The sequence below is a fragment of the Pararge aegeria genome, chromosome 22, assembly GCF_905163445.1.
Source record: "Pararge aegeria chromosome 22, ilParAegt1.1, whole genome shotgun sequence".
In the NCBI taxonomy this organism is placed as follows: domain Eukaryota; kingdom Metazoa; phylum Arthropoda; class Insecta; order Lepidoptera; family Nymphalidae; genus Pararge; species Pararge aegeria.
In genome coordinates, this window is record NC_053201.1 from 749,345 (window position 1) to 764,235 (window position 14,891).

The window sequence follows — 14,891 nt, forward strand, 5'->3', positions numbered from 1 at the left end:
GAACGAGTTAGTCTGGTAGGAGTAGCGAGCAAAAAACAGCGGGAAAGTTCGACAAAAAACGACACATTTCGAAGAAGAAGAAGAACACCTGCGCCTCAGGTCGACGGACACAGGGTTGCAATTTACGACGTGTTCTTTGCATGCTGATGCCGCCAACGATGGTTTTCCACTTACAATCAGGTAGACCATCTGCTTGGTTCGTCAATTCTTACTAAAAAAAGCAGACAGACGGAATTTTTTGTCAATTGGATATGACCGGTTTCAACAGCGGACCGGCGGGTTGGCGAGCATCGAAATAAAACAATGACTAAGTTTTAGCTTTTAGTCCTAGGGCTCGAAAAAGCAAAGGAATCTCAAACCCGAGATAGTCTCAGGTGATTATTGGGGTGCCGGGGTTTCAGACGGTGATTAGTCCGCAAGCGTCCTAGGCCGTGGTAGCAGCCCACGTCTGGATGACGTTCGTAGGGAGCTCGTCTTAAACGGCATAGTAGCTAAGTAAGTTGTATCAAAGTTTGGTTGGATCGATCGGAGTCGATCCGTATGTCCTGACTATTGCTACAGCCTACGTCGCTTAAACCGCACGCGGCACACCACAGTGCGTTCTTGCTGAAAAGCGATAAACATTTGTAATTGTTCCGCAGTTGTTTTATAAACACGCCCATTATCGATTGAATGAACGACCGTATTTTGATACATCCCCAGGCTGCAGTGAGTCGAGTGGTTATATATATTGGTGTTGGTCTCGCATACGACAAGTAGCTCTCCTGTGTTTCTAAAATGAAGGTCTTAGTGATTGTCGCGGTACTCGCTTTCGTGGCTGTGCAGGTGAATTTTAATGATTAATTATTTTATCCTGAGGTAGATTATATAGATTCAAAACACATTAGCCTGTACGTCTCGAGAGACGATTCAAATACTGTCTAAGCGATATATATAATTTGTATGGCTAAACAAGATATTCACAGCCGCAAATATGGCAGTTGAAACCTTTGGTGCAATCAGAAGGTACGCATGTCATCATCATCATCATATCCACCGATAGAGGCCCACTGCTGGACATAGGTCTTTTGTAGGGAGTTCCAAATTCCACGGTTCGGACGCTACGTCGGTAACTCTGATTCTTCTACGAATCTCCACATTTCTGATTTGATAGCGTAGAGATACTCCGAGCATAGCTCTCTCCATCGCCTGCTGAGTGACTTCTTATGAGGCCAATAGTAGAGGTACGCATATACTAATATCATAACTGCAAAATTGTGTTCCGTTCATTTGTTTGTCGCAAATCGTTTTAAACTACATTTTACTCTGATGATATATTTATGGTTAGAAATCATATATTTATATCCGGTACTATATCCAGACACCTAAATAGAATCAGGATGTTTTATCAGAACTAGTGAATTAGTCGAGATATCACACTTAATCTTTAGAATCTTCCAGCTCAGCCATTCCGCTCCAACTCCTGAGGAGGAGAAGAAAGATGCAGGAGTGGCGCCAGCAGCTGCTGCCGCCGCGGAACCGGCATCCCAACCTGTAGCTGTGGTTAGTAGAACAAACCTTACTAATATTATAAATGCGAAAGTGTTTGTTTGTTTGTCATACAGTCACGGAATAAAAAGGTTCGCCGATTTCCTAATCGATTCGTTCATCGTATCACGAAAACATATTACTTTTAAGAGACTTTAGTTAGGAAAAATAATGTTTACCTGTTCAAAAGTTCAAATTTGTTAAAATCAAAGTCGTTTGACTATTTATCTTGCCAACAAGAGCAACATAATAAATGTTTGATAAACTACAACCTTCTTGTTGGTTCAACCTCCCATTATTATGTCTGGTAAAACTATTGTGAATCGGCAGTACACGTACAAGTGAAACCGACACTAGGGTGACGAACGTTTTCATTCTGTGACTGTGTACCTAGAATGCGTCCTAACTCCCACCAATCAAATTGTTTTTTGGCATAGAGTACTAGAAAGGACGAATGGTTTATTGGTTTGAACGCTAACTAGTTTCCGTAAAAACTAACCCCGTGGTTGCCCGAAAACTATGGTAGGCAAACAAGAAATAAAGGCGATTGGAAAAGCCGATGATACTAAATCTATGGGTTATGGAGCTTTTGAGTTAGCATCAGCTTTGCAGCTTCAGATTTTTAAGCGAAGATTGGCAAATGGATGATCGCCAGCGCAACGAATCAACATTCGTGACTTGCTTTCCTTAATAGACACCGACATCGCATTGTCATTTGTAACGAGAAGTAATTTCTTTTTGACAACCTTTTTATTATCATCGGGATGGACTCTAGTTAAGCACCAATGCCTCAAACGATAATTCAAGGTCACTGCTTGGTGGTCTAGAACCAGTGCTATTAATCAGGGCTTCTTACCAAACGGCACGAGCGTTACCGCGGATGCGTACTGTGAAGAGCAGAACACAATGATGGAGAAGCATATTTCCAGCCACCTTCAGGATCTATTTGGGAATATTATTACCCTACCGAAAAAATCGAGCCGCTGAGCTACTAAGCGTTCCAATACGATTCGGTGTATTGGTTTAATATACCTGCCACACCCCTATCAGGTGTGCCCGCTAACCATCTTAGCGTGCATCATGTAGAGGAATAAAAAATAACCTTGGTTACTCGCTCGTCCTCACATCGCTTTCACGACAGCTGGTCTCCAAGCTACGGAAACTAGGTCCCACGCTTTTAAACCTACGAGCTTTCGGTTTAAAATTTTCCCCCAAAAACCATCGTAAAGCCGTTCTTTTATTAAATGAAACGGCTGAATCCAATCAAGTCCAATAATCCAATTAGTGTTATCGGTAGTGTGATGAATGTGAAATGGTAATGCATTGGTTACAGGCATGGTCGCAATGGAATTTAATTAATTTTCTACTACTATGATATTTAATGCGGTGTAAACAAACATTCGATTTAAACTCACACCTATGTAACTACATGTAGAGTTCAAAATTAAGTATAATAATAAACCACTAAATTTTTCTTATTTTACTACAAGTTAGCCCTTGACTGCAATCACAGCTGCTGATAAGTTATGATGCAGTTTAAAATGGTAACGAGCTAACCTGTTAGGGGTATGGCAGTTATATTATACCCTAAAATCTCTAAAATCGCTTAGCGGCAATAATCGGACTACCACTCAATGTTCTAGAGAATACTTAATCAACAAGAAAAACAATAGCCTATGTAATAATACACAAATAATATATGTGTGATAATAAACGGGGGTAAACTTCTCCTATCCCATGTTACCGTGCTTTAGAAGGTGGACACGTTATTCATATCCCCTGTCAGGGGATTTAATCGGGGGATATAATTCTGTCCCATGCCTGTGCTAGCCCTGCTGGGGAAACACCCAGCTTTATGGGAGAAAAGCTTGTGTTATGTGGGATTCTTATCTACTAGAACCCCCTCGGGGCCCTGGGCACAAATTGGGAAGCCCCGGGATCTCCTAGGAACACGTCGGTGCGTCCCTTGTGCCGCGCCCAAAAGTCTCATCCCGGGATAAACGGAACCCCATTGCAACAATGTGCCAGAACAAGTTGCCACCGTCCCTGGGGTCGAAGGAGGCATTTAAAGGAAATTGTATTAAATTTTACAATAAATTACCAGTTGATATATTGGAAATGACTCTGAAAAAGTTCAAAGTTTGTATTAAACGTAAGCTTATAGAAAAGTCCTATTAAAGTATTAAGGACTACGTCAACGATAAAGATGCTTGGGTGTAAATTATTGCTCTAACCAGGTTGCTTCTTTAATTGTTTTTAAATGACAATGTGAAATGGTGATAACGAAAAAAAAAAAATAACAACCGGCTTAGTTTGTTGTGGGTTTCTTCTTAGACCAGGGCGCGTTTGGAACCCTCGCAGCTTTAGTTTTAATTTGAAGAATTTATTTATCGCCATAAACTCACTCCTATGTCATATTTTACATGTAATGTACGCATCAAAAGTGCCATCTATGTGCCTATTTGAATAAAGAAATATTTGACTTTGACTTTGAAAAAGAGGGTGAGCAGCCAGATCCCCTATTTCCTCTGTATTACCTTAGTCGCCTCGTACAGGCTGCAGTTAGTGGCGTGCACAGGAATTTGGACTAGGGTAAGCATAAAGAACTAAAATGGCATAAAATGGCAAAATTCTCCTCCATTGCCAGTTATATAAAAATGTTAGGGTATGCAGTGCTTTTGTGCATGTATGAAGTGCACGCCACTGGCTGCAGTGTCCTCTGTGCTACTACCACTACTCCAATCACCAACCCGTCATCACCCGTGATGATCATGGGCCCCCCTCCGGCGAAGAGGCTCCAGTACAAGCTCCAGAAGTCCAGCAGTGAAGGTACTGTTAACGGTTTTTTGATGATGATGATAATGAATATAGTTAGAGATCATTACATCAACCCATTACCGGCCCACTACAGGGCACGGGTCTCCTCCCACAATGAGAAGGGGTTAAGACCGTAGTCCACCACGCTAGCCCAGTGCGGACTGGTGGACTTCGCACACCTCAGGCATGCAGGTTTCATCTCGATGTTTTCCTTTACCGTTGCAGCAAGTGATATTTTAATTGCTTATAAAACGCACATAACTTCGAAAAGTCAGAGGTGCGTGCCGCGATTCGAACTCGGCTCCCCGAAAGTGAAGTCGGAGTCATCACCGTTTCAGTTAGATATACGTTTTCGTTAGTGAAGATATATTTGGTGTGGTAAGGATTGAAAAAATTATAAATTACACCATACAGATTCTCCTGCTTTTCGCGCAGTATAGCAAATTAAGCTTACTTTTCACAATACGTTTATTTATTTTATAAGTTTTACTACAGGTTTTATTTCGTTGTTGCAGGCTAAAGCGGAAACACCTGAAGCCGCCGCCAGTCCGGTAGACCCCGCACCTCACGCCGAAGAGAAGAAGGCCTAAGGATACTCTAACAGTCAGTTAGAGCACCCTTTGTTACTTAATTAAGTTTAATTGGCAGATTTGCTTACAATAAACGTTTATTGAATATGTAGTTTAATGTGTACAATGAGCATTATAATTTACTATATAATCCGCGAAAATATGTAGGTACAGTGTAGTTTTTGAATTCCTTAATCTTTATACTCCACAGCAAAATCTTCCAAAATGTGGGCACTCTTTACGCACGTTTCGCTCTGACACCGGGGCATTTTAAGGTGACATTGACGTTACATGAATACCTAATCGCTGAGATTATAATTTATAGACAGATTTAACCCTGATTTTCGCGGATTGTAGCAAATTAAGAATTCCACGACTTCTCTCCGATAGTTTAATGTGTATTTAATAATAAAGTGTTGATTGCTTTCATTTATTTTTATGGTTTCACTGCTACCCACTACATTGTTAAGATATAATATTAAAAAATATGCTCATTTTATATTTGTTGTGTATGCTTTTCGCTACAATATTTATTTTCTCTGGTCTGGTGGGAGGTTTCTGCGCTGGATAGTTACCACCCTACCGACAAAGACGTACCGCTAAGCGATTTAGCGTTCCGGTACGAAGTCACGCAGTGACTCCACCAATCAGTGGTACCCCCACAGGTAAGCCCGTTACCTTCTCAGAATGTATATTAACTTACCGCAGGTGAGACTACAGTAAAAATAAATTTGCTTTAAAAAAAACTTAATAAAACAATACTTAGGAGGGAAGGTAAATATATTTATTTAGTTTCTTTTAAGGTAAGAGGTACCTAAGATGAATTAGTATCAGTGGTCTCGAATCTGAAATGGAACTATTTAGGCATAATAATGTTTCCGAATTCAAGGAACTTATTTAAGATTTTAACATATTCAGCCTATTTTACTAGAAACCTTGACGCCGCGCCCATCTAACCCAACTAACATTATCAATGCGAAAGTGCATATGATTGTCTGTCTGTTTGTCCTTCCCTAACTAAGCAACCAATCAACGTTATTTTTGGCATAGAGTTGGATGAAAGGACGGAGAGTAACATAGGCAACTTTTTATTCCAAGAAAACAAACGGTTCCCACGGAAATTCTAATAAACGCAGGAAACAGGTAGTGTGGATCATAATTATTGTGAAACAAGAGCTTCGACAATATTAAAGTAATACTGTTTTAAGCGGTAGTAGTAGGCCTTTTGATTGATTTAGTCCGTGAACTGCAGCATCTGAATCATAATTATTTATTAATTTATGTATTAGTATCTAGTTATTCGTATGTACGAGTATGTATTTTATATTATGTACCACCTGCGATTTGTTCTCCGCTTAAATTTCTGGCAGAGATCGCTACTAAGCGATAAGGCCGTTTATTGTATACTGCTTATATTTTCATTTTTCTTGTATATTTCTTTTACCTCATATGGTGTACAGATAATAATAATTGTGTAACAATATTATAGTTATGTTGTAACTGTTTTAAGCCATGATATTGGGTCGTCTGATTTAGTCTGTGGTAAAAAACAGTATATCCCTGATACTGCCGCGCGGCGGAAACTCCAGGGGCCGGAGGGCGACAGCGCCCGTGTTGCCTGCACCCAGTCGGGACGTACATTCCGCCCCTTGGATGAACAGCGTCACCTGATAACGCGACAAATATAATATACGTAAACTCACAATAAAACTGTAACAGTGCCCTGTACACATCATATTTTTTGAAAAATTTACTTGGGGGTAGCTCAAATATCGGTCACCACCATCGACCCAGTGGCGTGAGGGTATGAGTTATAAAAAACTTAAGGATAGGCATTGTAAGAGTTATTGAAAGCTGAAGTTTGTATAACTCATCATCATCATCATCATCATCATCTCAACCAATTGACGTCCACTGCTGGACATAGGTCTTTTGTAGGGAGTTCCACAATGCACGGTCCTGGGCCGCTTGCCTCCAACGGCTCCCAGCTACTCGCCTGATGTCATCTGTCCACCTCGTTGAGGCCGACCTACGCTGCGTTTACCGGTGCGGGGTCGCCATTCCAGCACCTTAAGACCCCAACGTCCATCGGTTCTCCGAGCTATGTGCCCCGCCAATTGCCACTTCAGCTTCGCAACTCGCTGAGCTATGTCGGTAACTCTAGTTCTTCTACGGATCTCCTCATTTCTTATTTGATCACGTAGAGATACTCCTAACATAGCTCTCTCCATCGCCCGCTGAGTGACTCTGAGCCTTCTTATGAGGCCCATAGTTAGCGACCTAGATATTCTTCATTTTATATCATCTGCATGCCCGGTGCATACCCTCTATGCAAGCTTGCACCAACCCATTACCGGCCCACAACCTGGGTCTCCTTTCAAAATGAGAAGGGTTAGGGCCGTAGTCCACCACGCTGGCCAAGTGCGGATCGGTGGACGCGCCTTTGAATTTGGTATGCAAATTTTCAAACGATGTTTCCTTAAATTAACCACGCACATAGCTCCGAAAATTGGAGGTGTGTGCTGGGAATCAAACTCGGTACCACCTACAGGGAAACTAGGTTATCACCTATAGAGATCCCAAAACAAATTTCATTTCACTTTTGTCTGCCTGTAGGGTTTCTTCAGGATATGGGATAAGAGATTTTGTCGATTTTACACCACAACTATGCCATTTCTAAACATTTTATATAAAGAGCTGAATTGATATAATGTTTTTGGTTTTTGTATATATTAAGTATGTATGTATATCTATATAAATAAAAATGTTATGTTGGTTTGTGTACGCTTCAAAAACTCAAAAAGTTCTGCACCGATCGAGCTGAAACTTTAGCATGATATATAATCCGCATCAAGGATTGTTTTTATATATTTTTTGCATCAGTCACATATCCGCAACCGCGAAACTACAGTATTTTTTATCGATCGATGTACCAGTGACCGCGCTATCTGCCAAAAGCGAGAAAACTCTCGCTGACATATTATGTAATGTACTCTTTGTTTTGTTTCTCATTTCTCAACAATTCCATAAAAATGTGCCACAGCGAAGCGTGGCAGGGTACAACTAGTTATTTTTAAAAATATTCATCAGTTATCTTAGTATCCATAACTTTGGGGTTAGATAGCGATGTGTGTATTGTCTTAAGTAATATTATTTATTAATTATGTACCTGTTGCGGACTATGTCGGCTGGGTTCACAAGACAACGGCATGGATCTTGGCTCCCTGAAAGCTTCTTTTCTTTTACGTTTGTTTGAGCGAAGACTATCGTGTCGCTTGCGTACGCTTCCTATTTGATCTGAACCTGAAATGGTGGAGGAGTCTGATTAAGTCCGTATATGTACCTACTTTAAAGAAGGAAATTTCACCTCATTTGTAGTGACATAAGGTATTTATAGACGGCAGATCTGAATACAGTTGTCACCGGGTATCGTACGAGGCGACTAAGGGAATATGACGGAGAGCGGGCAGCTGCGTCCTCTGTGCTACTACCACCATCTACTGAGAACACCAACCCGTCTGCACAGCGTGATGATTATAGGTAAACCTTCCCGTTGGGAGAGGCCTTTTGTCCAAACGTGGACTGTTTTAGGCCATTGATATAATGATGTACCGTGAAGAAGGAACAGGAACCTTATTTATATTATCACAAGGTATTTTCCACATTCCACAAGACTATTTAAGATATTTGCTTATAGAAAAGTCCTGTCCTACGTAATCGATAAAAAAGCTTGGGTGTGAATTGCTCTAACCAGGTTGCTCTTCTAATAATTTTAAATGACAAAAAAAACACCCGGCTAAGTTTGTTGTGGGCTTCTTCTTGGACCAGGACGCGTTTGGAAACCTCGGAAGTTTTAAGTTCACGAAAATGATAATCGCCATCATCTAACTACCGTGTAATTCTCATGCAATGTACGCATCAAAAGTGCCACGTATGGGCCTACTTGAATAAAGATATTTTGACTTTGACTTTGGTATAAATAAAAACATTAAGCGTAAGCTGAAAGAATATAAGTTAGTTGGCCGACTTTTTTGTATCTAATAGTTTATATCCATTTGGTTATTATTTACACGCTTACTTAGTTCCTATCGTTCTATAATGTAGCATTATGTTTTTTCCACAGCTAGCCTTTTATTTTTCTCTGATGAAACCTAAGGTAATCGTTGCAAATAGGCACCGAGGACAAACCACTGCGGTTTTTTCGGTGCTTTTATACTAACCATTTTAATAAAAAGATTATTTAATAAAAAGAGATACGTTTTACGCTACAAGGCCCACTAGGCGTTCAGTAGCTTTAGTGCTAGATTTGATCGCCCACAATTTAGAAGTCGTTTTCGAGTATGGAAAGACTTAAACATCGGAGTAAAATGTATCTGTCTGTAATTTCCTTAAATTCAAAAATGTAGACCTATCACAGGCACTTATGAAGCTTTCATATATATGTGTTATAAATGTAAGGTGATAGGGATAACTACATTCATTAACTTAAAAATATAGCTAGGAGGGTTCCAAACGTGCCCTGGCCTAAGAGCCCAAAACAAACTTAGCCAGGGTAGTCGCAGGAAGCCGTTGGACACAAGCGGCACGAGACTGTGAAATTTGGTAACTCCTACGAAAGATGAAAGTCCAGTGATGAGGACGTGCAGGTCCTTACTTTCATCATCATTCGACGACGCCGGAAGGGGACGAAAAACTGGTGTCCTGGAGACGTTGGCACGACGGCTTTCTATCAGGCGGACTAGACATTCCAAAGCCATTTGTTTGTTCTGAAAAAAAAGTTTTGTGGGGTGGTGAATAATTATATTATATTGCTTAGGGTTATTTTTATTTATTCCGATTTGGAGCAAGTTTCATAGTGTCACATCAACGATTGCTTTATACAGCACTAAACTAAAAAACCAGCAATCTTAGTTGAATAGCCTTCTCGGGGTTTTCTCTGCGTTTCCCAAGATGGATGCTACGTTAAGCGGTGACAGCCTAGTCACATGTGATCTAAACTCCGCCCTCCCTTTTCGGAGTTATTTCGCATTTTAAGAACATTAAAGAGAACTCTCTAGCATTGGATAGAAGCAGGCGTTACTTTGCAGAAATCCATAATATATTATGAAAATTAAGCTTAATTGCACGGCCCGAATTTCACAAAAAAAAAACTATACCGACTGCGCCACTGTAATGTACTTGGGAAATAGCAACGCGTCCGAGCAATCGTTTATTTCAAACTGGCTAGTTACACACACTTAGTTTTTAAGATTAACATTCATTATCAAACTACCCACATATATACTACAGAAAGAAAGAAGATGTAAACAGTCATACCCTAACTTCTTCCAGTAGTGGTTCGAAAGCGGCAGAATCAGTGGAGTCCCGCAACGACTCCCAGTTCTTATACAGCTTCCGATCAGACAACCGCACTGAACTCTCTAGCTCTCGCACTTCTGTTAAAGAAATCGGCAGTCCTGTAGCCCTATTTAGTAACTCTTCAAACAGTCTAAGCGGTGGCCACCCGTTATCCTCATAATGCGATGAGTTGAAAACTGTCGCTATCAAATATACGTTTTATTTGTACACGACGAGTTGACAATTCGTTGGAAGATTTAGGGAATTGGACAGCAGATATTTTTGCTTGTGTTGTGTAATGGAAACACAAATTAATACCAGTGCCTTTTATATAACAGGTTCTTTGAAACGACGTTCTGTGGTTGCCGTGGTTGTGATGTACAAGACTTCTGACATCACAACCAAGGTGAAGCGTACTGGGTGAAAATCTAATAAGTTTGCAACAAAACTACTTAGTTGAATTATGCAATTGTTTAATGTAAAACTAAAAGTTTTCATATCGGCGTCCCGCAGCAATTTAGAATATCTCAACACATAGTCTCTTCTGATGACTATATTTTTATAGTGATCGGGATCTTAATATCAATATGCAATTCGTTGGAATTTAAATATATAAAAAATAATGTAATATTTTGCGAACAAATAAAATATAACATGCATTCCAAATATGGTAACTGTACAATATCTTGCAAGAGATTTTAAACTATCTGGTTTTTTTGATAGTTTTTGGTAATTCTGTTTTACTGCATCCCTTAACACATTATCGCCTGCATGATAATCGCTCTAACTCTATACCGTTTAAGTGAAATAGCCCTAGTGCCAAAAGGTCTAGAGTCGTAAATCGTGTACTTCTGAGTTTTATTTCACAAAAGTTCTGCGAAAAGTCCTAGCTACAGATTTTTTTTTGAGCTTTCACTTTATATGAATAAGATCAATTTTACTCTGATGTACAAGTACGAGTATCTCGATACCCAATAACGACTCCTCGGTTGCGAGTTAACAAATCTTGCGCTAAAAGATGCTGTATCTCTTCTACAACAGATCAAGGTTCTCTACCACATACCAGAGTCCCTCAGTTTAGCAATATGAGCGACGAGTTCTGTCTTCTGAGCGCGTAACGCTCGTCGTTGTAAAAGTGCTCGAGATGCCGCTTCTTGAGCGTTACGAGTTTCGCTTGCAAGCGAGGCCACTTCACGCGCCTCCCGTTCTAAGCGACGCTCTAGTTCGCTACAATAAGCGATATAAGCAAGGTAAGAGACATACTCGGATAACAATTAGAAGATAGTAGTGCTTTCAGTACAGACCTCGTCAGGGGAAGATATACCGCTATGCTTATTTCTGCCGCCGTCTGAAGGGCCCAGTTTCCGATGTTATGTCAGTTTCAAGAGGCTTAACACCTATGCCTCAGTTTGATGGACACAGGGTGGAAACATTGCAACTTGCAGGATGCGTTCCGTGCATGCCAGTGTCGTCCAGTTTATAGGCGATGGTTTTCCACTTATCATCAGATAGCCATCTACATCTTGGCCGTCAATTATTACAAACTGTAGTTCAGTTAGTAGTTGTAGTGTTTTTGTTATTAATTAAATATAATTCCACGAATTTTATTGATTGCTAAAAGGGGTAAAATCTAAGTTTTTAATGATAAATCCTCTAGAAACTTTCATCTAGCGTAACCTATATATTGTTTTCTAATCCGATAAGCCGAAATATATCTGGGAAGCCGATAATATACCTAGGGTACTCTCCAGTGACTTTCGCGTAGGACTGTATGTTCCTGATGACTTCTACCAGGTGGTGGAGTTGGTTGCAGAATTCCGGTAGCTGTTCCGGAGTTAAGTACTGTCCACCGTACCTATAAATTATTACAACTCGATTAATACAAGTGGGAAATCAGGACTATTCGGTATCCCAGTTGACACCAAATTTAGCTAGCCACTCAGGAAAGCTGCCTCCTAATGACCAGTAGTATCCATATTTTGCATTACCTATGTTTTCAACTGGGTTCATTTCAATGCGGATACAATAACGTAATATATAAAAATGCTTTGGGCGTTATTTGATACCTTGATTTGGTATCAACTGAGATAAAGAACCGGCCTTCTGGTGTTTATTTTTGATGTCACGTAGAAAGCGATTGACTGCATCTTCATTTACTACCAGGTGAGATTGCAGTCAAGGGCTAACTTGTAGTAGAATAAAAAAATAGACTGAATGGAGTAAGGATTAGGATTACACTTGATGGACTTTAAACCTTGTGCTCTGTTACCTAAGATCGATATTAGCTGCGAACTGAGCGTCATCTATCGTGGCGGAGGACAGACCAGCTCTTGGCGCATCGACCTCTTCATCTCCGTTCGTGCTGCCGCAGCCAATGCTTTCACTCATGCTGGAACACAATGAGATTTTTTTCATTCCATTACTATTTTTCTCTTGAAGCCATCTTTTATATGTCAGAATTTTGAACAGAGCTTCGGCCTCTCTTTCTCCTTCCGGAGTTATTTTTATCATACGCATCATTTCACTTACGATATCACTAGCTTAATAGTGAAGGAATCCTTCAGGCTTCTAGGAGTCATGATGTTCACAATGCCTTGACAAATTTAGGTAGGTATTAGCAGTGGCGTGCATAGAGGGTATGCACAGGGTATGCAAATGATATAAAATGAAAACATCTTCAGTACGTGTTATAAAAAAGGCATTTTAAGAGTTATAAAAAGCCTACCCTTAAGTATTTATAACTCGTACTGGAGATTTTCTTCATTTTATGTCATCTGCATACCCTGTGCATACCCTCCATGCACGCCACTGGGTATTAGGTACGCACGTGCCAGCGTTGTGGACGCTGACAAGTGATGAATAGTAGGTACCTGCCAGACCAGCCTAAACGTATCTGATTTCAAGTGTGTGTGTGTGGTGACCCGTGCGCTGTAGTGAGCCGGTACTGATGATAAAGATTATAGTTTTCGTGACAGAGCTCGTCCAGGGAAGTTTAAGTGGAAGGTTTTTTATTTATTTTATTTAAACCCTTTATTTCAACAACACAGTTGGGAATATAAAGAACGAATAGTATAGTAGAATACAAAAGGCTGCCTTATCGCATAGAAACGATCTCTGCTAGGCAACCTAAGGATTAGGACAACAAGAACGAGAACAAATAGGTGATGTAAAATTACTATAAACCTACATTCAAATAACTACATACGATTCATCATCATCATCATCACATCAACCCATTACCGGCCCACTACAGAACATGGGTCTCCTCCCACAATAAGAAGGGGTTAACGCCGTATTCCACCACGCTCCACCAGTGCGGATTGGTGCGGTGCGGACAGGCACACGAGGCTAAACCCCTACGCTATAGATTGGTGGACACAGGGTGGCACTTTGCAGGACCTGCGAACTGTTGCTCAGTTGGGACATCTGATTTGTCCGTCAATTATGACTACAAAAAAATTATATATATGTCATGCTATCTCTCTTGCACAATATACGGGCGTGCTCGTTATACGAAACCCGAACGTCGCGGACGGCCAAGTCAAAAGGTTCAGTTATTAAGTTTGATTTACCCGGTGGATGTGAAGGAGAAGTTCTTGTCGAGCGTCGTGTAGCGGTGCTCGCCGCGCAACTTGCCGAGCAGTCTTCTGAGCAAGCGCGACTGTCGCGTCGAACCTGTGTTGCTGCTGCTTTCCATTGATGCTTCTTGCGACACCCTTTATTGACTAGTTTTGTATCTGCTATACATAATGTAGTAAAAAAAAGGTTCCATGAACTCTTATGTGATGTTTAACGATATTAGGCACCGTCTAATGTACTATGTTATATGTTCATTTTATGTTAATTTAGTTTAAAATGCTAATATTTCACTAATGTTTGTTGTACCACCTACTAATTTCGTATAGCATTTTCTTGTATGCCTTTGGTTGCCTGGAAGAGATCGCTATTTAGCGATAAGGCCGCCAAATTGTACGTTCTACCTTATTGCGCTGTTGTATTTATATCTGTAAATTTTCTCAGTGGTGTACAATAAAAGTGTATTCATTCATTCAAGGAAACATGTTTATCGTGGTGGAAAAACTTTGTAGCTCTTGAGCATAACAGATGTTATGCGAGACTTGTCTCTTCCCTGAGGCTGCCTTAACATAAGTTATTATAAAGCAGGTGTAGTGTATAGGTTTACTAGTATTTTACAGCAGGTAAGATATTAAATGCAAGTTATAAAAGGATAATAATCCTCTTTACTTACAAGTTTATGATAGAGATATGTGGATTGTGGGTATTGCTGTGAAACTTTTGTTTGATTCGGGTATTATTGATTTTTATATCTCCATTATCTATTTAATCATTGTGTTAATATTTATGGTATGATGTTCCCATTTATTTAATTCATTTTAGTTTATTTTTTTATTTGACAGTCTGATATGCCAAAAAAATCACTTACTGTCAATTTAAACATAAAAATTTATTAATGAAATGTAATAAGTTTTGTTTTAATTTTAGCGAACTCCAGTAACAGAAACTCCTACCCAGAACTCTTGAGTATGGACGCACGCATATTCCGTCCCGTCCTTAGGCAGGTGGAAACGTCAATTTTATCCCTACTGGTCGGCATAAAATATACCTACTTATGAATCTACT

At 40.1% G+C, this 14,891-nt stretch overlaps 2 protein-coding genes across 3 annotated transcripts; one reads left to right on the top strand and one right to left on the bottom strand.

Annotated features, from left to right (window-relative positions):
• Positions 1-654: 654 nt before the first annotated feature.
• On the top strand, positions 655-5,037 carry LOC120633750. The gene is made up of 3 exons (XM_039904084.1): positions 655-825; positions 1,441-1,542; positions 4,860-5,037. Exons 1-3 carry the CDS (start codon positions 778-780, stop codon positions 4,932-4,934), a joined length of 225 nt encoding a protein of 74 aa, XP_039760018.1. The 5' UTR covers positions 655-777; the 3' UTR covers positions 4,935-5,037.
• A 1,368-nt stretch (positions 5,038-6,405) lies between these two features.
• On the bottom strand, positions 6,406-14,640 carry LOC120633774. Of its 2 annotated transcripts, none has more exons than XM_039904117.1 (9): positions 14,500-14,640; positions 13,823-13,987; positions 12,520-12,639; positions 11,986-12,105; positions 11,314-11,477; positions 10,230-10,348; positions 9,568-9,679; positions 8,083-8,216; positions 6,406-6,580 (listed from the first exon to the last, which is right to left on the bottom strand). In XM_039904117.1, exons 2-9 carry the CDS (start codon positions 13,945-13,947, stop codon positions 6,446-6,448), a joined length of 1,029 nt encoding a protein of 342 aa, XP_039760051.1. In that variant the 5' UTR covers positions 13,948-13,987; positions 14,500-14,640; the 3' UTR covers positions 6,406-6,445. The 2 variants fall into 2 exon arrangements, with proteins under 2 accessions (XP_039760051.1, XP_039760050.1); XM_039904116.1 differs by having other exon boundaries at positions 13,823-13,990.
• Positions 14,641-14,891: the final 251 nt, after the last annotated feature.